At 48.6% G+C, this 24,949-nt stretch overlaps 1 protein-coding gene across 1 annotated transcript; it reads right to left on the bottom strand.

Annotated features, from left to right (window-relative positions):
• Positions 1–21,143: 21,143 nt before the first annotated feature.
• On the bottom strand, positions 21,144–22,179 carry LOC144123741 (uncharacterized). The gene is made up of 4 exons (XM_077656509.1): positions 22,156–22,179; positions 21,754–22,032; positions 21,470–21,667; positions 21,144–21,386 (listed from the first exon to the last, which is right to left on the bottom strand). Exons 1-4 carry the CDS (start codon positions 22,177–22,179, stop codon positions 21,144–21,146), a joined length of 744 nt encoding a protein of 247 aa, XP_077512635.1.
• Positions 22,180–24,949: the final 2,770 nt, after the last annotated feature.

Genomic DNA, 24,949 nt, shown 5'->3' with positions numbered 1-24,949 from the left:
CACCCCTGCGCTGCACGATGGCCTGGGCGTCCGCTTCGGCAGCCGGGGGTGATTGGTTCGAAACCGACCGACGGACAGCCACCGGTAAAAACAAGCACGAGCGCCTTCCGGCCCGGCACCCGGCTTCCGCAGGGGTGTGCGCTCGGAGGAGTCTCCGCAAGCGTCCTTTCCGGGACAAACCCAGTTTCGAACGCCTGCAAAGGTGGTTCGTGTTACCCTGTTTGCAAAGGGTTCTCACGGCGAAGTGAAGAGTTCGAGCTGGTCCGCTCTAACCAGCGGGTCTCAACAGACGTACATGTTCTCGCAGCGTATTCGTCCGTCGTCCGATTGCCTTGGTATCGTTAACGTGACGTATTTCACCGCCTGCTGTTTGCCGGGCTTTGTCAGTGTTCACCAGTCAGACGCCGCCGCTGCCGTTACGGTGATGCGTAGGCTTACGTAGGCGCAGTAGAAAAGACCTGAGATGGCTGATCGGTCGGTAGGCCCTGCAATACCCCCTTTTTTTTTTTCTGATTCTCTCCGTGTGCTGGCATGTCATCATTAGTAAGCAGCTTAATTACGTATACAGTCGTAGCGTCGGTTTCTGCGTCGAAGAGCCTCGACCACACATGTCCAGTGTTTCCTGGGCGTCTTTTCACTTAACTGCTGGCGGTTGCATCGTGGATTGTCTATTGTTACAAACCGAGTAGCATTCGCACTGAAACCTTGCTCTCGTTTAACCAGTTTGGCAATATCAGTTATTCTTTTTGCGATTAGATGACGACGATTATGATGATATTTTGTTTGCGTGTAGAAATGGCGACTACGGCTAAAGAGCACCGCCCACGAAACTGACGGGTCAGCTCAGGTCTCTGGTAGTGGTGAATGACGTCGAAACTAAAATGTTTTAAGGTCGCACTGAATTAATTGTATTAACGGAGTGTGTATTGGGCTTGCCGCGACCTGTACGGGGGCTCTTTCGGACGCTTCTTGCTTGGCGAACGCCAGTGTTGTGCAGGGAAAGTTAGTGCAAGAGTGCTTAGCTTAGCACACGGCACGATGTCATGCCCATTTTTAGCGATCGAATTTAAGGAGGAAGCTTGTGGCTCTTGTCGTCACTGGACAGGCTGGAAAGGTGTATGAGTCGCTTAGCTAAGCTCAGTAGTTAGCTCTGGGCGTCTTGTGTAATCCTGCAGCAATGCGATGCTCGACCTCCACGGGGGCGTTTCCCGAACACTCGTTTAAAGACAGCCTAAGAAGCAGCCGTGACGGTGCAGTGCAGCCAGAGAAGCGCAGCCCATTAGCGTACAGCGAGGTAGGAAGGCCGGTGCGGAGGTCTACATTTCAGCCTCCATCGCTGGGCCTTATCGCGGTGCTTTTTTATGTGTATTCTCTTATCCGCGGCGTACAGGGGCTCCCGCGGCGCGCGCGCGCTTTGTAGCGATGGGCCCCCGGAACTCACGTCTCGCGATTGTTTTTGCCGGGGAGAGGAGTCGAAACTTCGGCGGCGGCAGCTGCGTTCGTCGGCCGTACGGACTAATTAGCCGGAGTGTATCTGTTCTTATCTCGGTCACGTAGCACGAAGCCGCCTCGCACGCGGACCGTGCGCCCCCTTTCTCCCCCCGCGTATGCGTAGGGCACTTAAGTGGACGCCGTAGCCGCCGGGACATGCTCTCGCTCGGCAACCCCTCCCAGCCCTCCTCGTTTCTGGCCGCGTACGTGTATTTTGCCCTGCGATCGGCGCTGCGAAATTTCCCTTTGTGTGCGTGAGCCTAGTCGCGCTCTCTAGGAACTTTTTTCCGGCTGGACGCGGCAATTGGACGTAGCCGTCGTGCGGTGTCCAGCGGCTGGCGAGGCCTTGAATCGTTGTCTTTTTTTTTTTTTGCATGCTGCATGCTATGGGTTGTTAGCGACGTCTCCACTGCGCATTGAGGTATTGCGGCAAGTGCTTCGCGGTAGCTTCCTGGTTCGCGGTATCGCCTCCTGCGCTGAGCGGCGCCCAGTGCGCAGTACTCTTTGCTGAATCGCCGGGTGCATGGCGCTAGCGCATGTTCGGCACACGCTGTAATGAAAGAGCGCTGTCAGGACGCTTGGTTCGAGGCACACGCACGCGCCACTGCACGCAAAACAAAATACCTGCCAGCCAACGCGGCCAGCTGCACGCGTGGTTAGTGAGGCTCTATGGTAAACGGAGAAGTAAGCAACGCAGTCCCGCTCCGAGCTCCGGACGGACATCGCTTAATTGAAAAAAAAAAAAGATAACGATGCGCTGTGCTCGTCATACGTGCGCCAAGTGCAACGTGACAGTCCTGTTGGACCGGTATAGTTTCCGGTGCTTGACTTTGGCGGACAGACTAGCCCGCTCTGTTGGCTGTTTTCTTTATTGGACTTTCTACCGCGAATGCACCCAACCGCCCTCTTCCACGTCTTGTCGACTCTTCAGAAAGGTGGCGGATACGTGCAGAAGTGACTCTGTGGGCTCGCCGCACCGTTCCCTATAACGCACAGGAAAGTTATTACATTTCAGCTCTATCGAAAGGGGCCTTCGTGGCCAGGATGGTACTCTCTCAGCAGCCGAATGCTATCACCACTGAGCCACCGCGGTGGGTCATCTGGCCAGATAGATCACTTGGCGACATGGCTTCTACATTTAAATGATACCATGATAGGCAGAGTGGCCCAGAGTCTCCGACATATCTCCTTTCCACGAGTTTTACATGGAGCCTATCAGAAGGCTGGTGATAGCATTCATGCAGTTACACAACCTTTCAACCGCAACATAGCGCGCATACAGAGAACGAAGTTTTTACAAAAAAGATGAGGTTCGCCGCTTTGTCGACGTTAAAGAAACGGCTGTTTAATTTTACGAAATAAACGGATCGCTTTTATTGTTTGTTTCTTAGAGAACAAAGCACGCCATAGAGAAAGGCTCTGGAGAGATTTCGACTCACTAGGTTTTTGTCACGCGCGCCAAGGTGTCGGCACATTGGCGTTTCTTTGCATTCCGCTTGCATCCAAACAGTTGGACTCGGTGTCGCCCAAATAGCCCATACTCATTCCGCAACTCGCTCTTGTCACCGGAACACTTAGCCACTGGCCTCCTGCGCCGGAAGCCTTAGTTGCGCCGTAACGATGAAAAGGCAGCGCTTTTAGACGCGTACGTCGTCCCTATTTACTATGCCTATGATTCGTACTAGGTTATAATCGAAGCAGTCGCCACCCTCTCAGCGTTAACTGGCGCCGTTTAAACGTTCATTCAGCTCTGAAATCCTTGAGGGCTTCAACCTCTTCTTAAACCCGCCGTCTCCCCGTTAGTAAGTGTATCTTTTGCATCATAATATTGCTCGCAAGTCTTTCATGTGGAAATTAAAGCTGACCACTTCATCGCTTTAGCCAGAATAAAGCGATTATGATTTTTCGGCATCATTGCAGATATGCGCAAGTGTCGCGAAATGGCCCTCTTATCGTCACCACAGAACTCCCCGAGGGATACAGTCGTAAGCCTTGATATATGAAATACTTAATGCGCGTCTCGTGACCCTTCTAATGAAAGCATGAACTCAACTTTACTGCGCACGTATATTCAGCGTCATAGCGAAGGCTGCCATAAATATCGACTTTACAAAGTCTTCATGCAAGTCTGCCAGCCCGAAGAGTAAAGGCGACTTAAAAACGAAAAAGAAAAGAAATAAAAACTGAAAAGAATAAGGTGACGGAGCGAAAGTGCAAAGCACGCATCTCGGAATGAAGGGCGTTCGAGCAAGTTCCTCTGCCTTCGCCCCGGCATAATGGCAGTCGTAAAGGGGCACCCATCGCGCCGCGTGCACCTTCGGCGCGTCTTGTTCTTATTTCCTACCTTCTCTTTGCCTTTCTGTCACCTGCCGGCCTCGCCCGAGCATTTTCCCCCTCGCGTGGCGCGGCGCGATTGAAAAGCTGCCGCTAAGATTACATTTCTGCGTCGAGGTATGAAGCGGCAGATTGTGTTCGTCGTGCTGCTTACCACTTCTCCTCTCCCACCTGTCCCAACTTTCCCTCACTCGCTCTCCTTCCTCTTATTCCGATACGTGTACACTCTGCGCCTGCTTCCTTTTGCCACCGCGAGAGCGCGCTGGAAAACGCATTAGAGGACGAATTTCAAAAGCGGTTTCGTTTGCGCGCGCTCCGAATCGACTTTCTTCCCTCACCCCTTCCGCTGTTTGCACTTATTGCGACGCTTCTCCTGCTTGGAGTTCCCTTTTATTCCGCGTTATTCTCCCGCCGCCGCCTTTACATCTTCCCTTTTATCCTTGTGCGTGCCGGAGAGAAAAAAAGAAAATCATGCCCCTCTTTTCTGTTGTGGCTCCCTTATCGACGAGAGCAGAAAGAAAGCGTTATTCTCTCTTTCCCCTCTTACCTGGCCTCTTCCTCTCATGATCCCTTCCCCCAGCCTCCCTGGGTGCCGTGCCTTCCATATATCTACGCTTCTTTGTTGCCTTCTCTGTGCACCGGCGATGTCTGCGCGCGCCGCAACTTAGCTCTCGCTTTTGCTTCCTTCTGTCTGCGCCGGTACGAAGCTGCCGCTTGCTGCCTGCAGTCCCCGCCGAGCCAGCCAGCGCGCTGGGGTCCGGGAAAGAGGGAGGGGGTGCACGCTTTTATTTCGATTCTCTCGGGGCCAGGCTGGCCGCGACGGTGGCCCTCTCTCCGCCGCTATTGAAATGGCATAAAACGGGGCCCCGTGTTCCGTGCGACTTGCGCCGAAAAGTGTAACTCGTGCGCTCTCCGTCGCATTCATCGCGCCGTGTGTGCGACGGAGGAAAGGGAGAAAATAAAAGGAGAGGAAAAAAAACGCTTATTCCGATGCTTGTTTTTTAAGCGTTTCGCCAGCTTCGGTTTTTTTTTTTTGTTTCGTTTTGCCCCTCTTCTCTTTCTTGCAGCATCTGTCTCTCCATTGCTTCTCCACCCTTCAGTGTTTCTCCGTATTTTCTTTTTCCACGGCCAAGATTTTTGTGCACCTCCTCTTTCCGCGATCTTGCGACGCCAGGTTCGCCTTCCCCGACCGGGCGTTGCTTGCGGCTTACCGCGCTGCTTGTTCAGGCCCCCCTCTTCTAACAGCACTTTTCCTTTTCGCGTGGGCAGATCACCATCTTCTTCATGCGGATCGTCTTTCTCCCCGTCTTCGGCCGCACCGCCTTTGTCTGCAGCCGCGTTGGCCGCGCCGAGCGCCGGCGGTGCAGAATCGTATCTTGCGGCTGAAGACTTTTTCCGCTCCTGCGGCTGCCTCGGCAGAGTAGTCACACGCAAAGGGGATGCGGAATTCCATTAGGCACCCGGCGACGCGTTTTTTCCGGACGCCCCATACACTTCGGCGTGAGCGCCCTATACATACACACAGGCGTGTGCTCTTGCGGAATGGCGGACAGAGCACTGCGGACGATGCGTTTAAAAAGAGCTCCCCGTGTTCTTTACTCTTGGTCTTCCTTCTTTTCGGCTTCTCGTTTCGGTGTTGTGCGTAGGCGGGTTATCCTTCTGATAGCGTAGCAGTAGGTGTGTTATGAAGGTCAACTGCCCGGCGTCTATGTGAGGTGTCCACCTGCCAAGGGAAGCACCCATATCCTCTTTTAGGCGACAGGAGGAAGACGCCAGACTAGGAATGATGGAGCAAAAATAAAAATCGCTGTGAATTATTCAACGAAAATGAATAAAAGAAGGGATTATCAATAGAAATAGATTAGAGATAGATTCAGAATTACACTGGAATCGGAATAGATTTCCTCGCGCGTCGATCGAATTCATCCCGGCTAAAACTTTTCTCCCTTTTGCTGCTGAGTGTATCGAGGCTTGTAAACAAAAAAATAAATAAGAGTAGTGTGTTACTGCGACACCGGGCTACGCACGTGTGCTTTCAATTGTTTACGTGCTGGCGAAATTCCCAATTGCCAGTTTGGATTAGCAACATCAGTCGGCATTCGGCTAGTGGTATGGACTTAAGGTCATCAAATACTGGCTGGAACTGCAGAAAGTTTGCGCGCTGCGTGAGAAGATCGTGATGCTCGCTGTTGGGCCTTTAAATGCCTCTTTCTACTTATTAAGGTACGGGAATTCACTTTGTTGCCCGAGCAAGCAGGCTGTTTACGGATCCCTCGCGCTTCACTGAAGCCGCACCCTTGCGCAGCAGTAGTGCGTTTGCTTTCGACGTCACTGACCATTGGTATCGACTTCTGTGTTTTTTTTTCCTGTTTATTCTCCAAAGACACCCTGTATGTGTTTTTCTTTCTTCAAGAGGGAAGCTTGGGTTATTTCAGCTTTGCCGGGATCATATTTGGTCATTAGTACGAAGTTTAAGGGCTACGAAAATAAATGTACGGATTTCGTTAAGTATCATCAGTGAAATAAGCACTTGTGATACCTACTACCCAGATAGCCATTTTCGTCTTTGTCTTTATCCCTGAAAGCGTAATTTTTGTACCCAAGTTTGCGAAAGGCTTCGAGTTTTTTTTTTCTTTGATTTTGTCTGTTATTTCCTATGCAATAGGCAGTGTGTTCAAAAAGAATCTCGAGTGGTACGGGATCTTCACAAAGATTTCTTGGTTAGGAATATTTTTCATTGCGACTATAGGCCTCCCTAATCTCGGCATTTTGTCACACTTCATATTTTCATCCGCGCTCTTACGCAGTTTGCAACTTCTTGAGTTCTTCTGGCTATCCTGATGTAACCGTCACTCATTTCCCTAACTCCTTGTTTCTGTCCACATGTTAGAAAGTTTACCTCGTTAGTGCACTTCCTGAAAGCACTTCTGTGGCGGTAATGTGGACGCAGCAATGACAGAAAAGAATAAAGTTTTTGATTGGGGCAAGAACGTGTCTCTTAGCGATTAGAAGGCCTGAAAATAAGACGGCTTACCGGCGCCGCTTGCAGGAAGCTGGGACGCTGCGAGGCCGTTGTCGGTTGAGATATGGTCCACCGTCTCAGCAGCTATCAGCACGACAAGCGGCACGTCGCGCTGGAGACGGACGTGCAAAATGCGAGCGCGCCTCCGTCGTATATGCAGACAGTTGTGGCCCCTCGCGTAGTCTCCTCTTCTTCCGTAGCACTCCGGTTGTCCTAAGAGCGCGACGCGGTGTTCTCGCAGTGCAAGGAAAAAAAACAGAACAAAGTAAAGAAGCTCATCTCAGCGGGGCTGCAAGCGCTTCCTTCGGACACCGAAGCTGCGGCCGCGGCGTCTTGCGCGGTGCGCCCGGAATGTTCGGCTTCCGGGGCCAAGTGCCGCGCAAACTTCCTCCCCGGAAGGAAGCGAGGGAACGGTGTTCCTTACGCGCCCCCTTTCTTTCCCCACCTTTCCCCCCTTCTTCTGCTGCAGCGGAGCTCCCGCAGCGCTCAGTATGGCGGTCTGAGAGCAGCGGCTTCATCGGCGTGGGCAGCGGGCGCACTGAGGCGCCCCGACCGCGCCTAGGGTGCGAGCGTCGCCCGCTCGACGTGCAAAGACGCGCAGCCTGTCGTGTTAGGCGTCGCGCTATCTCTCGCTAATACGCTGATAGCCCTGGAGTGAATGTTTAATTAGCGCCTTATGCAGTTAGGCTTGGGCCTTCCGCAACTACACTCAACGGTGCGTGGACTCACCGCAGGGAAGGCTAGTTTCCTGCCCTGTCGACCCGCGTCGTCGTGTCGCTGTCCCTCGCAGCGAAGCCGGAAAGATAGGCCGTCCGTCTTCCCGTCCACCATCCCGGCTCTCCTGGTGCTTGAACGCAGCCCTGGAGAACGGCCGGTCGCGGTCGCTCGCCTGCGCTCCGTTGAAGAATGACTTCCTCTCGGATTTGCTTCAAGATTGTGCGCGCGCTGCCCGGATGAGCCATGGCGTTCCCGGTTCTTCCGCCGTCTCGGTGTGCAGTCGCCTCGTATAGCGTGACGAGGTGCTGCTTTTATTGCCCAGTGCTGTTTTAGTCCCCGTTAGCCTCGTCTTGACGGCTGCAGTCCTGCTTATACAGTACAGATAACGGACTTGCATTTTGAGGTAGCATTTCAAGGTGGTACCTCTCTGTTTTTTTTGTACAGTAGACATTCATACAAGTTCTTGGCGAGAAGCTACAACTGCAGTTTCCGCTGAAAATCGTAGGAGAGCTCAATATGCTGGTTGGATTTCTTGATGAGAATTGGATTGCAGCTCCGGTTTCGTTGGCCTAGTTAATTTTAATGACCGTTGTGGGTGATCGAAGATCGATTGGTGTTGATCCTGATGTTTCCTGGTGGCCGTCCGAGCAACCCCGACAAAAAGCTACACTGGAAACCGAGGCGGGCCAAGCTACTGCTGCTGAGTGTGCTCTGCCCGATGGCCCCCGTGCGCTACAGCCCGCGATCTCAACTGGCCCCGTCAGTTGTCCCTAGGAAAGGGATACGGATGCCTGTCATTGGGGAGGGAAAAATGCTGATCCGTACAGGGACAGCGGCGAGAGACAAAGCGTGGAGGAAGCGCTGCCTAAACCTGTTTTCTCTTTTTGTACGGCAGAGGGGTGAAGGGTAGGTGCAATTCTTAAAATACGAAGCTAGCACAATGGGTACAAGCTTTCCCCTGGTCTGGTGCTCGGCTTAATTAGGCTGAAATGCTTGGGTGATAGGTCTTGGACCCCACCTTAAAAATCGAAAATACCTTGTACCATGGCGATCTTTGGCCATCGAGGCCCTTGCGCCATAAAAATCCATCATCATCATCAAAATACGAAGCCAGCGGGCACAAAAAGTACCATTCACGCACCTTCACACAGTGCCTGTGATATCAGCGCCAGTTATCGGTTGAGTGCTGCAGCTGCACCAGCAGAAGCAAAAATATGCATGAACTGTCTCGTTGCCATGGAAACCGGATGATATCGCGCGCCACTTGTTTCTTTGCGTTTGGCCAGTCAGTCACCGTTCAGCGCAACCACTTGATGAAGGGGCGGTAAGCGTTTATCTTTTTTTCTGCAATTCTGGCGCTTCGACTGCCAAAATAAATTAAAGTACATCAAATAAGACAACAGGAATTACGCTCGTATCGGTGATATCTGTTCTATGTAATGCGCGGCCTCATTTTTTGCTTATTCTTAATGAAACTTTCATCATCTCGGCTGCCGGTGTGGCACGAAACTGAATGAGGTGGCTTGGCTTGGCTTATTTTCGGCTTCACTTCGGGTATCCTCTCACTGCCAGCGCCCGATTGGAACCGTGGCGTAAACGGCGAATTAAATCGTCGGAGCGTCGCCTTTGCGGAAATGACAAAGGCGGCAGCGGGGCGCCGATGACGGTGGACGGCCAGATCGCTGCTTCCATTACGGCCGGCTGCCTTAGAGCCGGTGACGACGCTTGCCGCTTCCAAGCCGCGAATGAAACCGGCTGTCCCGCCGAGGCTTCGGCGGCGGCGAAGATATGAAGACGAAGCGTCAGTGGGAAACGAGTCGCGAACGGAGAGAGGGGAAATTGGAATAATACGCAATACCAGCGCGTGGTGCGCGCAAGGAAATGGGGGGGGGGGGGGGGGGGAATGTGGAGCGAGCGCGGAAGCCGTACACGAGGAGGAGGGAGTGGGAAAAGGAAGAGCGCGCTTCTTGTTCGCCCTGGCGACGAGGTCGCGATTGACAATTGAGCTCGCAATCTACGCAGTGCTCGCCCTCGCAACGCGTACGAATGTTGCGCACACCTGACGAAGAGGAAATGGGATTTTCCGTCGGCGGCGAGTTGAGACCTGGGGAGGGGAGGGGGGGGGGGGGAAGCCGCTGGATCCTGTGCGGCTGTGGAAGTAAAGGACGATGAAAACGAAGAGGCCGAGTTAAGGAAAGTAAAGGTGAATCTCGGGCCGAACTCGCCCAGCGTAATGGGAGGCGGCAGAAGAAATGCGCGCTATATTTTAACATGTCGGTCGCGCTTTGTTCTTTGTTGGGGTAATGTACAGTGCGAGTGAGAAGGAAGGGAGTGTCATTTGGTTGTAAAGTGAGAGTGAGTGCAGGTTGCTGCTAGAACGTTATTGGCACGACTTTAGTAATTTGTGTTAATCCCTATGTTCAGCCTTGCCTGATTATTAAGTTTTTTAATGCGATATCATTGAAAGCCTCACCGGAAAATATATATATATATATATATATATATATATATATATATATATATATATATATATATATATATATATATATATATATATATATATATATATATATATATATATATATATATATATATATATATATATATATATCTTCAGTCATAATATTCGCCCATTGGCTGGAGGCAAGTGACGCCATCAGACCCAAAGGGACGTCACTTTCGATAAAGGCATCAACATCTTGTAATATTATCGCTTTTCAAACACACTATGTAGTAGGGTGTCCCTGTAAATTTTTTTTTTGCCACCGAAGAGCAAGAGCACTAGTCGCACTGTTAACCAAGCACGTTAATCAGATGATACATGTCGATGTAGTCGGATACAACTCAAGAACAAAGCGACAGATGTCCTTCATAGGAGGCCCTCCAGCCAATGGCGTCGACCGATTTTCATGGCGCCCCGGTTAATCCGACTAAGCCTTGGTTATTCCCCATTCATCTTCCACCCTCGGCGATTTCATGCTAGTAGTTCAAAGAAGATCAGTCAAAGGGGAGAGGGGAAACATCGGATTAGGGGGATCAATCAATCGGTCGGTGCCATTGGCTGGAGGGACTTCTTTGAGAGGCATTCGCCTCTTCGTGCTTCACTATTATCCGAATATAGCCATTGCCACTTCTTGGGCAGCTTGCGTGGAGATCAACGCTGATTTTTCAGTCCCTTTATCTTGGCACTGATGTTGAAGAATTGTTTGACCGGTTGCAAGCAAAAACAACAATAACAACAAAAGAAGTGCCCAGTGCGGGTTGTTTGCTGATCTCCTGAACAAAAGGAAATGTGATCCGTTTTCTGTAGCTTATGAAACGACGAACGAAGTCAGCGCTTTCCCTTTACCAAAAGGTTGTTTGCTTTTCGGTGCCTTTATTTATTTAAGACTTGTTCATAATCGAAATTATTGTTAGCGCTAAAATTTTCCAGTCTTTACTTAAGTCGCTCCCAAAAACACATTCGTCCTTCACCGAATTTTGTGCCACGTCCACTCAGCTTTGAAGGGGTTGTATTTGGTTGAGAACAAGGATGAGGAGCTCTGCGAGTTTGCGTTTATTCATTCTGTTTATAGCCCTACCAGAATGAGAACAATGTGCCCGGTCTTCTTCACTGAGTGTCTCGCGTGCTAGGTATCTTAAATTTATATGTATAGTAGTTACGCAGACAATGTAGAGTGCCTAGACGTCCATTTCAGGCACTGATCAACCAGATCAAATTTTCGTTCTTAGTAAATATCTGTACTCTATGGCTCACACGTAATGTTCACATTTGTATGTCAGTGAAAGACGCATTTATCGCAGAGTAAATTATGATTTAAAAATTTTCCCGTCATTCGGATCCGACTCGTGTAGTAAAAACCGGAAAGGGCTCTGCGATCACCGTTGTTAGTGACTCGCGGTATTGCATAGCCTCAGGGATCCGGGCGAAATTTCGCTGCAGGTCACCGCAGTTTACTTGCGAGAGCAGCCAAGTGTGGCAACGCCTGTATTTCATTTCGACCTGTGCTGGCATATGAAAGCTCATTTGAAGTAGGCACTCTTTCATTTGAACTCGGTAATCTGTTGACGTTAGCCAAATTCAATGTCCTTTTTCAAACCGTAATGTCACACTTTAAACAGGAAAGAGAAAAAAGGAAACAAGCATTCCTCTAGCGCACACCCTTTTATAAAAGGGTGCAGAGGACTGCTTGCTTACTCCCTTTCTTAGTCTCATATAGGCGTATTCGCATTAAGTTGCAGGCCTTCGCCTTTGAACTGGCGGCATACCTTGGGTACAGCACTGCCGTCGAGCTAAATTAGAGGCCAACTTCAACGAAATTTTTCGCACTGTAGAAGGACTTTGTTCTTGGAATACGTCAGGACAGAGCTCTAAAGTATAAATATGGCATTCGTAATAGAAGCGAGTGCTTCTGGAATCGTTCTCAATAACAGTCGTTTTCAAACCAAAACTGGCAAAAAAAAAAGGCGGCCATTACCAATAGCCGGAAATAACATAAAAATTGGGGCACACAGAACTACAGGGGCGCTTTATAGTTGTGGCGTTTTGGCGGCTCGCTGCTGGCGTAGAACGCCGCTCGCATCCATTACTGGGAACGAACGCCCGCCAACCGGTTCGTCCTTCGGCCACTGACGAGAGATGTCGCTGCTAGTAGAACTTTTGCGAAACCTTTGTTCCGTGGAGAATAGCCCTGGGCGAGGGTAAGTTTCGATTAATTTTGACGAAACCAAGCAAGGGCCCCACTGGAGTGCCACGTGAAAGAAAAAAATATTTCCGTATCTCGCACAAAGCTGGCTGTGTGCCGTGCATCCGAAAAGCATGCGGAACACGCTCTCATGTGCGACACGCTAGTTAATGCCCCGACGGCTACACAGCGCTGCGGCATGATAATCTCGCTTAAAATTTCGATGCACTTTTCCACAGTACGACAGTAGTCCAGCAAGCCGCATTTCAGCTTGCATTGTTTCAATCCACGCCGTCCGTAATCAGTTAATTCTCGGCTTGAGAAGTTTCTTGGTGGTCAGTAACTACGTCATGTCCGGTAAGTTGTCTAACTGCGCGTTAGACCGCTAGGCAAACACGTCGTCTGCTCTGTAGCGTTTTAAGCGCTTATAACAACAGAACTGGTTCTCTAATAAGCGTGAACGTTGCGTGTCGCTCGATGATTGACCGACCGGATCCCGCCACCCGCTCTCGTGGTCTGAGCCCGTCAGCGGCTGCTCTCTCCGAGGTGAACACTGGTGCTAACGCATACTCTGCCGCGTCAGTCACACCAGTCTTCTGTATTTTTTCTTCTTTTGCTGAATTTCTAACATCTTGTCCATCTTGGAAAAAGAAAAGTTGTCCACGATCCCTCTTGTGTTTATTTTAGAAATGATAATATCGCGTGAAGAGATATTATCTAACCGCCTGGTTGTCTCCTGTATTGACCATATCAATGTTCGTGCGCAAAATCTTACAACGCGTTCAGTTGTTGTCCGTCAGAAACTTCCTGATCGCTACTTCATCTGCTGCGAATTCGCCCAGCCGTATTGCCTGGCGTCTACTATGAATTGCAGTAAAGAAATTACTGTCACAGACCCTAAAATATTGTACGAGTTATTAGCACAATACGACTGATACAATTTCTTAAAAACTGTGCTTCCTGGTGAGATATATGAAGAATTCGTTAAACTGTTCAAAAAATTTAAGCAGGCCGCCACGCGGCGTCTCCATATTAAGCAGCGTAGTGTTGATAGCAGATGAATGTCAGCGGAAATATTGGCAGAAATTAAAGAAAAATAGTTACTTTGGACGCAAGTAATGCGTACGCCTTCTTGCGACGAGTTGCGACTCAGGTTTAGCATATGCAGAAACAGAGTCAATGCGATGGTTAGGCTTTACTGATTTATGCAAAAGTTTTCACGTCCTTAAATGTGGTTTACTGACAATACTGAATCATATAATTTCAACAGCCGAAATACCAGTCCTCATGAAAACCGCCGCTATTATTCCAGGTTTCAAAATAGGAGCACGCAGTAAGGTAGAAAATTATCGACCCATCTTAGTTTTGCCTGTGATATCCAAAATATTAAAAAAAACACTTGCTTCAGAGTATGCAGGGTTTCTAGGATAAACATGGTGTCATTTCTGCTGGCCCAGTACCGTTTTGTGCAGGGCAGAGACACCCAGGTTATTCTTGAAGATTTCGCTGATACTTTGAATTCTGCTTTTGAGTCTAACCAGGTTGAATGTGCGTTGTTTCTAGACGTGAGTAAAGCAATTGACAGTGTTTGTCATAGCCTGCTCTTAACTAAACTTAAAATGTTAGGATTTAGAGGCTCGTTTTTGCTATTGCTTACCAATTTCTTACAGAACAGGCGGCAGCTAGTCTCGGTCGCCAATTTCCGCAGTTGTTGTACTGATATCAATGCTGGTGTCCCACAAGGGTCCATTTTGAGCCCTTTGCTATTTAATATGTTTGTTAATTATCTAGTTAACTCAGTGCCCGGTCGTTTGTTTCAATATATGCTGATGATACGCTTATCATTTCCTGTGCGAAGCACTTTTCTGATGCTATTAATTATCTTCAAAGTACTTCAACAAAAGTTATAGACTGGTTCGCTCACAATCTTATCAACGTTGAGGTATCCAAAACAAATCTGATATGCTTTTGTAACCCATTAAAGAAATTGACGCTTGCCCGGTCTGTACTTTTACATACATCTGATTGTGCCCAGTGCTCCTATACACCACTGGTTTATGCTTCCCGCGTAAAATATCTCGGTTTGCTGTTTGATAGTGACTTATCTTGGAATTCTCACCTTCGCCATGTCTGTCAGAAATTACGCGCTCTTTCTTGCTTGTTGTTCAATATTAGATACTACATGCCTTTTTCCGTTAGAAAAGCAGTAATACATGCCTTGGGTTACAGTGTTTTAAGGTATGGCATAACAGTTTATGGGCATTGTGTGCTTCGTTGGAAAAACAGACTTAACTCCATCTTGCGCTCAAGCTTAAAAAAAAAAACAGTGCTTACTATTTACAACTTCCAAAGTAATGTGATGTTTTTTTAGTTTTTTAAGGCTCCCAAACTTTAATGCTCTCTTACTTGAAACGGTTGTACTCAAGAAATTTTGGGAAAGTGCTTATAAAGTTGAGTATGTTCCGAGTAGATCTCTCAGACCAAAAGAGAGATAGCATTCCCCGCTCTTCCACTCGCTATGGTAAAATAACTCGTGCATTCTATGTTCCTTCGTTACTAAATGTGTTGCTGAGAAGTGCATTTTTTGTAAGTACAAATTATAAATTATAAAAACTTTTGCGTTCATCCGTTTTCACCTGACCTCTAACTTTGTGTTGAAATTCTTGGTGTAATTTATCGTCTGCTTTGTGTTTTTTTCGTGGTAATATATTCCTGGACACTCATCGCCTACATTGACTGATATACATTTGTTGTCGATGTAGTTTAATGGATTCAGCGTTTTTTTCTAGTTAACTGTGAGGTTTAATGTGTTCAACGCTTTATTGCTGCCCTACTTTTCTGTTGCTTTCTGTTATTCTTAGTTTGTAAGCGCCGCACGCGACTTCTCGGTACCTGCCAGGCGCTGCCATACAAGCCCAATGAGGCTTCGGCAAGCCTGAGTCTGTAAAGTGTCTTTGCAGTGCAGAATAAACTGATTGATCGATTGATTGGTTGATAATTTAAACTTGCAATATTCATCTGTCGTGACACTTCGTATGAAATTTTATACATAGCTTTAAGAGGTTAACTGTAGCTGTTCTGCGTAGGAAAACTAAATAGCTCACATTTCTGAGGCCAGGGTATACTATTTAAGCGGAAAAATATTTTTTTTAAATCAAGATAACGAGCGGCACCTGAAAGAAACAGAGTTGCGGACCACTGCTGTCCCACTGAAAGATGTATCACAAGCGTGTGCAAAGAACGAAAAGCTTATGCTTATGTTTTATCTCGAGCTAAGAGATCCGCTTGTCTTTCCCATTTACATAATACCCTCAGCACGCATCGTATACCACACCTAGCACGAATGCGCCTATACAGCTTTGGTGTATAGTGCCATGATAAGGGCACTATACACCGCTAACGTTTTGGCTCTCTCTAGGGTGCACCCCTTTAATTTTTTTTCCTTCCCTAATCGCGGGTCTTCGCTTCTGTCACCGCTATCTCGCTTGCGCACCGCGATAGGTTTTAACTCAACTACTGTTCCTTTTATTTCTTGCTGCCAGTCCCATGCGTTGACGCGGGATCTTTGAGTAATGAAGGCGGAAGAAAAGAAAAAATAAATCAGTCAGAGCTAATTGCTCTACAAAAGCCGTAAAAGTAGACGGAAATAAAAAGAAGTTATTAACAAACTAGAGTTCAGCTTTAGTGACGTAACGTTGGTTTTTATTCTCTGCACCTGTTGTGTTCAGCTTAACGGTCCGTCCTAGTTTTCAAATAGCTGCTAACGTCTAAATAATATTCCAACATTCGCGTTTGGCTTACGTTCTTTTAGCTTTTCGCTCGCTGATCGGTAACTTAACCGCAGGTTTATACTGTTTGTTGGTGGATGGTAGGCTCTGAAAGGTACATATTAAGTTTGTTGTGTATTACGTTGTCTATTTTGTCATTGAGACTGGGATGCACAGTGTGAACAGATTTCCTGGTCTTCCTTGGCCTGGTTAAAATTAAATGAATTAAATCACGAATGTAACGCCCCTTACATTCCGGCATTTTTACGGTGCATGTGTCATTCTAATTTCGCTGCTTTATGAAGGGACTGGACAACGGATAACGTGAGGACAACATGTCGGTGTGATGGACACGACGATCAAGAGTTTATGCAGAGGTTAGGGCTGATTGTTTAAAATCGCATAATAATACAACAAATCAGTTAGAATCGTATTGGGGCTAGACATCATATAGTCTCGTGTTGTTAGAATCCTTGTGGTAGAGCATCCGCCTCCCATTCGGGAGGGGCTGGGTTGGATCTCCATTGCCGCCGGGTACCCACCGCTTTTCTCATGGGTACAACATTTCCCCCGGCCTGGTGCTCGGCTCTACTAGGGTGAGATGCTTGGCAAAAAGGGCCCTGGGCCAAACCGTTGCCTTGACGGATCAGAGATAAGTTCCGCCGTCAAGCAACCCTAAATCCGCCTCGTGCGGTAGATCTAGCGTACTCCCTAAAAGGGGCGATGTATGTTACATAAGCTCTCGTGGGATTCCCGTCACAAAATGAACGGAATGCATATACGGTTGGCAACGCAAACAGATTCCCTCTTTAAAACATGCGAAGTTCTTGCAGTTACCAGCATTCTAACTGGAGCTTCATACCTCTTGTATTTGCTAACCTCAAGACAGACCTGTGGTGCAGTGTTTAAAGCCTCCTTCCTTTGCTAACGGAATGAAGCTGCTATGCTTTCAGTTGAAAATATGCCGCCGTTGCGAACATTCAGCATGCTGTATATTCATTGATTGAAGTCTAGCGTGGGACCTGGGCAGTCCCTGAAATGGAGTGTGCTAGAGGGCTGTTTACTCCTTTTTTACTCGCCTATCAGGTAATTTGTGTTTACAGTGCGATTCCCCTGTTTAATGAACCGAGAGGCTAATTGAGCTTCTTTTTCCTTTTGTTCTTGCAGGTAAGCCCCCCATGTCCAGTTTGCCTCTTGTGCATCGGCTCAACGCTCCGGATGCGCTTGGAAAGCGCCACTATTCAAGTATATATTGCTTAATGTGCCATGTGTTTTAGCGAGCACAGCAAATTTTAGAAGCCTCACTGGTTAGAGCCTTGCATTCACTCAGTGTTCTTAAAGAATAATGTCGTACTAAAGCCAAGTTACTGCGGTGGACGGGCGAGACGCTTACAGGTTGAGTGAATTCTTTCATTCCCTCTCCACCTCACCTCTAGAAAACCATAGTAAAAAAAGAAAGAGAGAATGAAGGCCGATCGTAGCATAGGACACAAACTGTTAACCCTGAACAAGTTATAATATTAAGCGCTCCTATTGTAGCGATATTACGATTAGACCCACATAGTCTTCCCTGGCTCCTCTCGCCTCTACGCAGCTATCCCTATTCGAGGCATGCTTTCACGAAAAGCTGCGTGCCTGGAAATAGCCGATTGAAGCGAAATATTTCAGTCGCGTTTTCTCTAATCCGTAGCGTGTCACAGAAGGAAAAGCAAACAGTGCGAAGCTTCGCGGAAATACCCTGCGCTCAGGCCTACAACGACCCTGCTGCCGGCCGAACGATCTCATGACAGCGCAGCGTGCCAGTCTTGGTCAGGGCGTCGCCGTCATTGGTGCTAGCAACACTGAAGACAAACGCCACCAACACATACTGTGATACAGCGTGTAGCAAGCGCGCTTTTTTGTTTTTGTTCGCCCGGAAAGGCTGTACCCAAACAACGAGGTGTTTGTAGGAACGCTAAATTCTCCCAGCAACCCCGCCGACGTCAGTATAGAAGTACGGGAGCCGCATTAGCGCGTCTCTAATGTGAGACCCGTATCTTTTTGGGGGATGAATTTACACTGTCCTGGTCAACTTGTATATTTGCGTTCACAGTTAAAGATCTGCAACCAAGCCTCCTGGAATGGTTAGAAGAAGTTTTTGTTCAGTTCATGCCTACCATACCAAACACCGCGACGTGGGGTTCATGAGGAAGCTGGCTGCAGCTTAGAGAAATAAAAGTGCAGGCAGTATAAACACAATGACACCTTTTCTGGGCGACAGAGAGCGCCAGACAACGGCGAAATGGAAGACGCGCGGGCGTCAGCGGTCGAAGAGGCACCTGTAAAACGGACGGAATCACTCTTATGCTGCTCCAGAGTTCAGATAGCGCCGGCAACAGCGCAAATGCCCCCCCCCCCCCCCCCCCCCCCCCCTCCCCAATATCACTGGAAGGTTCTGCAAGGGCTTCCTCGCCGACTTTCCGCCTATTGGCCCAGGAGTAAAGAGAGCTGGTTCCCATATAGTTCGCGCCAATAGTGTGTGCCCTCTCTTGCTTCTGTGATTCGAGAGAGGTAATGTGAGATACTTAGTTCGGAGGCCTTGGCCTGGCTACTGAGCATGATTCAGGGACGCAAAGTTGTGCACGTCTTTGCAACGTCCGTACGCATTGAAAATAATGATGGGGACTAGAGGAAATAGTTTTCTTGATAACGACAGTGGAGTTTAACGTCAGCCTTTCGACGTGTCTTATATGTGGCTGCTGTAACACGAGTACGAGCATTAATCCGTGCTCGCTTTACGAAGGGTCTGTTTTTCGTAGCGGTCACTAACTTCGTCTCTTCCTGTGTTACCACGTGCGTAAGGAGCGTGAGACGGTCGTGTAGCCCGCTCAGCGCCCAGTCGCAGAGTTTCTCGCATCCCGTGATTGCAGGCGCGACCGACGACGATTGCCGGCGGTGGCCTATTCTGCAGCCTACGCGTTATTGGACGAGGCTGGAGGCTATCTTGAAGATTGAACAGAGCGCATGGAAAGATGAGGAGGACCGGGAGACGCTGCCAGAGCAGCGTGAAAAATGCGCGCTGTCTCTCGTGCCGACCGGAGCCCCTTCGAAGCGCGGCCTCGGCTCTCTTTCTGCCCCGTGCCTTTTGCTGGCGCTGCCCGCTGCGTTGGTGCAATATTGATTCGCGGTGGCGGAAGACAGGCCGCGCTGTTGGGCTGGCGCCCCTGCGTGTCTTCATTGTGGCGGCAGCCCTCAACTGGAGCGGGGCATAAAGGTGGACCCTCGTTCATTACGAATGGAGAAGAGCCGCTGATGGAGAGTGATGGGCTCGCAGGTCGGCGGGGCCTTTGACTCGCTCTGTTCGGCGCTGCCGGTGTCTGCGCCAACGCTTCGTGTGTTGTTCCGCACGTTTGCTTGCTTCTTTGCATCAGTTGGTGTGTAAATTAGCTCCGTCATTGCCCCCGTGCAGTATTCAGGTGAAGCACCACCGAACGCCACTACTCCTGTGCCAGTAGGTGCGGCATGGGCACGTGTACAGATTCGCTTTCATTTGCCTCGCGTTGTCTGGGTACTTTCTTTTACTGCGAGGTCGCCGGCGAGTGCTGCCGCGGTGATTAGGCGAGACATTATAGTGTGTGGCTTCGGGTAAGGTCGTCACTGATTCTTGCGCCACACACAGCCGCTGTAGTCTGAAACCTGTTTCATGGTTTTATGGGGGTTTAACGTCCCAAAGCGACTGAGGCTATGAGGGACGCCGTAGTGAAGGGCTCCGCAGATTTCGACCACCTAGGGTTCTTTAACGTGCGCTGACATTGCACAGTACATGGCCCTCTAGAATTTCGCCGCTAGTCTGAGATATCCGCTCGCAACGTTACTAGACTAGGTTCAGTTGTCGAACTCTCCGTAGGCGCCATGTATTGCGGGCGCCTCCATTCCTTGACTGGCCGCCAGATGGCGGGAGCGCCGCAAGTTGCTCTACGCGTGTGCAGCTCTGCGTTGGCAGTGCTCGGTTCCTTTCACTCAGCAGCTTACTAACGTGACTACCGATGCCCTTTTTTAAATGCTTGTATAGCCTTGTGTTTAGCAGATTGAATGAACATCCTTGCCGAGCTCTGAAAATGCTGCTACGCTCTCCCAGAGTCCGCAGTTAGAGTCTTTCCTCAGAGCCCTAGCAGCCTTGGCTGTCCGCTGCGGCCTACAAATCAGCTGTTGCTGGTCGTCGCACGTTTCGCAAAGCAGCATAGTCAAGGTTCCCGTAACAGTTCGTCATTGGCCACTGAGACGCCAAAGTCGTTTTTCAGATCTCGTTTGTTTATATTAATCTCGGCTTGAGTGTATGTCACGCTTTCGTAGTAGTAATGGGCTTGAACACGCCAACACGTTCGTCGGCCGCAGTTAACTGTAGGCTGCAGAAAAATGCAAGTCATTCCTTTCAAGCCTATTCTTAATAGCGGACGAAGTCGTGAAATAGCCGTCAGCATGCCAATCGGTGCACTCTTTAAAATAGTAGGAATGAATCCACGGCACCATCTCTTCAGATAAATACACACTTTCAGCACTTTATTTCGGATGAAAAAAATGCACCTGGCACTACTTAATTTCCTCAGAGCACCAAATACAGAGGTGCAATATTTACACCTACATGAGCTTGGCTCTCTTGCGAGCAGACTTCACTTGCACATTCAAGGCACGTTCTCTCTGAAGGAATCGTGCATAAAAATGCATTCGTGTCACTAAATAAAATTTGATAATACGGGCAGTGAAATCTTCAAAATGCACACGGCAACCAACTGGTACAACAATGTCTTGGCCAAGCTCTTGTACAATGGTCCAAAATAGGTCCCCGAACACCTCATTCGATCGAGTCTTTTCTTCGACGACCCGCTCAATGCCTGCAAGCAGGGCGTTCAGGGCACTTGACGGTTGCTGCAGGGCACCAGGTACATACGACCGCATTTCAGTCAGGATCGCTGCTTGTGGAACATGGCAGGTACCCACGAGAGTATTCAGACAATCAGTACAGCTAGTGAATTTCCTTGCTTTTTTCACAACGTACCCTGCAAGGTAATACAGGACTGCATCTCTTGTGACAGGCCGATTGTAGTTGTGCTGGAATTCATCATCAGGTGCATGCTCCTGCAGTTGAATTTATTGAAGAATCTCATCCAGCCAGTCTTGCCGAGCCTGCTTCTGAGCAAGAGCTGCCAACTTGCCTGTGTTAAGGCTCTCCTCAACAGAAACAAGCACAGGGTCGGCATCACCGGAGCAATTACCTTTTGTTGCCATCTTTAGCGGCGTGTAGAGACTCAGAAGCCTAAATATTTGACTAAAATGCGTAATTGTGGGGTGATCTTCATCGCCGCCAAAGCTCCTCACGACTCCAAAGAAACGCTGCAAATAGAATACATAGTTTTGAGATTTGATCAAAAGAATTTGAGATACATGAAAAAAAAAAAAACTCTGCTGCCACTCACCTCCAGAGGGTCCTGATTCAGCTTTGCTGTGAGTACATACAGCACTTCCTTCTGATGCAGCAGAGCGATGATGTCCAAAACAGACAGAAGGGTCACACGAAGTGACTCGGTCGTTTGCTGCGATGCGAACAATTTTGTGTTTTCTCGAATGGTGTTTCGCTCTGTTGTGTTCAGAAGGTCAAGGAAGTCTCTAATGACCTACAAAGAAAGTAAAAAAAAAATGTGTGGCACTTATTGACAGTGATGGTAATGTATTCGAGTGAAATCACATCTCTGTATTTTACGCGAGAAACGTATGGAAAACGATAGAAAAGAATGCCACAAGTCAGCTTGACAGCCTGCCTGTACAGTTTAAAGATTTCAGGCACAATAACCATAAAAGAACTCACTTTTATCTTCGGAGAGTTCCTCCGAATGCCTTCAATGGGACACTTAGCATTCAGAGCATCAAACAACTCGTTCATCAGTAGCGTAAACTTCTCTGTGCCCTCTGTCCCTTCAAACCCTGGTTCACGTTGTTCTTTGTAGAACTTCAGTCCAATGGCAACGCTCCTACTGAAGAGCTGAAATAAAATTCAACACAGGAAATTGTCTTAAGGCATTTGATGAGTAAATATGAAGGAAGATTCGCCTCTACTAAAGAAATAAGGCATGCAAAGAAATGTTGAGAGGCAAAAGTAACATACCTGTGTTGCGAGCCGTACATTCATTTTTTTCCAATTTTCCCGGATTGACATGGGATGCGGTGAGCTTAGGGACAACTTTCAACTGCACCTTTTTCTCAGTTTCATAAAGTTGCTGATAATGTTTGTAATTGATGCAGTTAGGGCCCGCCTACAAACAATTAAACAAAAATTAAAAATGCACAGTACATTATTCAGTTCCAAATTCTCAGCAAGTTTTGTGACTATTACCTTTGCATATGTATGCGACAGGAGATGGTTTCTCACACACTTGATGATATGCGGTACATCACAGAGAAAGTGGAGAAAACGTCCATCTTCGAGGGTAGGGTGCGGAATTTTGTTAACTGTACTGGCCAGCTTGCCTGAAACTCCAACATGGGTCCAACGACAGCAATAATTGAGGCACTGTGCCGTTCAAGCTGCAAGACACATTCTATAACTAGCTTAGCAAGCACAAAACCAGGAGCTGCACCTCTTGTGGCAAAACTTGCCACTGGTTGCACCCATTTGTGAAAAAGAGGGACGAACATAATAACTAATGCATGGTCCGCAGATATGGCCCTGTTTTGTCCTGCTGCAGTCGAAAAATCGACGAATCCATCAAACTTATAAGGTGACCTGTTGAAGTGAACTGACTCTTTTAGTTTGATTTCATCTAGCACAAGTGTTCCACATCTCTGCACAGCAGGCTTGTCCTTAAAGAAGCCGCGAATTGTTTCAAGGGCAACTGCATTGTAGCCATACTCGCAAGGTATGCCTGAAACTATCTGATTGAGTCGACTGCCGGTGGGAAGTGGGAGAAGCTTCATGCTGCGCAGCAAGCCATATGCTTTCGGACTTGCAATTCGAAGTAGCAGGCAGTTCATCACCCACATCCTTGTGTACCGCATCCCTTGTGGGCCCTTAGCTTGCACTTGTTTCAGTGATGTCTCGAAAGCCAGTTGCTGTACTGGTGGAAGTGATCCAAGTGCTTCTTTCAACTGCACTGAATCCTTAGCTGACAACTGCTCTTTCAAGTTTTTGATATTGTCCAAAAGTGCAATTCTTGCTGCTGCTGCCCTCATTGCCTTCCTCTTGAGATTTGCCTCATTGCCTTCCTCTTGACATGTCTCCTTGCATACGTTTCTTCTGAGTGCGGCAGAACGCGCAAGTTGCCTGCAACGAAAGGACCTTGCACTTGGGAGACGTGCTGCAGCTGCTTCCATGTGCACCTTGTCCTTGACAAACATGAAGTCTGTCAACGGTGCTCAGTAGGTTTTGCAGGTCGTCAATAGTGGTGATGCTGACACGCGAGTACGCCTTTGCGGCGCGCCCGCGTGCGCTTGCTGTGGCCAGCTTCTCGTCTCCGATGCAAACGCATTTTTCTATTTATAAAATCCTGCTAGTCGAGCTGAGCGTGAGAAATGCAATGAAGGCACCACTACTGTCTCCAAGTGTAATTTTCTGCCACGAAGGCAGCAGCTCAACACGCTCTATGTCACTCAATAAGATCTCCTGAGTAGCTGCAGAACCGATGCCCAAGTCGAGCTCAACGTCTTCACTATTCGACCCATTGTGCTCTCCGATACCACGCACAGTACTTTGAAAGGTAGTCTTCCGAATCTCTCTCTTTTTTCGCTTTCTCTGGGGAGGCTTGGAGAGGTAAGAAGGTAGGTTTGGAAAAACCTTTGGGATGGCACCTTCAACGAGGCTCCATTTTCCACGGGGCGATTCAACAACATTTCCATTGATGACATGCACGTAGTTTTTCAGAATATCTTGGTCGTGAAAATGGATGTCACAAGCCTTAGACTTTGCCGAGAGCTCTTTGTCGGCTCGCGGAATGACCCTATTCCAAGCGGAACGAAGCGTCTCGTTGCTGGGAGCAGAGAAGAAATGCCGGGCTGATTTGCTGTTATCGGTCGCATAGCCGCTCGTGCAGCCAGGCACACAGCACGTCGGCATTGTTCACTTGCTGACCACAGTAAGCACTACGCACCTAGGCTACGACAATCGCAGAAAACAGTGACACTACAGCAAAAAATACCCCCAAGCCACACGAACAACAACCGCTGAGAGCAGAGCGCTTCACCGCCAGTGCCGCCAGATCCGCCGCGCTTCCCGAGCAAAGCGCGACAGCAGCGCCACGAGATGCGAAAATCGGTGGCGGGTCCGCGCAGCCACAGGAGTTTCAAAACAGAACCTAGTCTAGTAACGTTGATCCGCTCGCCACTATCGACATATGCCGCTTAACGGGGAGTGAGGACGAGGAGGGCAGGACAGGGAGAGGGAGAGAGAGGGGTCATTGATGTGAGCAGCGGCGGAGAGGTCGGCCGTAAGAAAGTGTATGTGGCCTGCTGTTCCTCATGGGAAATGGAAACGAAAAATGAGAGAAGGAGGCAGAGTGCGGTGTTGGAAAGTGACGGTGTTAGAACACAAGTTGCGCTCGCATTTAAAAGACAGGGTTCATACACTGTATGTGTCGTCGTTTCTTTCTTAGCTTCGGTAGTAGTTAACTGCTTAAACGCAGGACTGTAGCCTTGTGTGAAAGAGGCGAATTTACTTTTTCGGCGAAATAGCGTGCCAGGCTTCAACCGTGAAACCAATAAGCCACTTAGGGGAGGAAGCGTGAGCTATTCGCTTAGATTTGATACACATAAAGAGAGTGACGTTACAATCAATAAAAAAAGCATCATTTAAGCAACCGTTTCAGTTTGGAAGAACTGGCAGACATTGCTTATTTTAACTTGTCTCAGCACTGGTCGTAAGTTCTGAATTCTGAAGTTCTAAGTTCTGAGGTGTGAATCCTCGCGCT

This window comes from Amblyomma americanum, chromosome 3 (genome assembly GCF_052857255.1).
Source record: "Amblyomma americanum isolate KBUSLIRL-KWMA chromosome 3, ASM5285725v1, whole genome shotgun sequence".
NCBI lineage: Eukaryota > Metazoa > Arthropoda > Arachnida > Ixodida > Ixodidae > Amblyomma > Amblyomma americanum.
The sequence above is the reverse complement of the archived record's forward strand: the minus strand, read 5'-3'. Positions and strand labels throughout refer to the sequence as shown.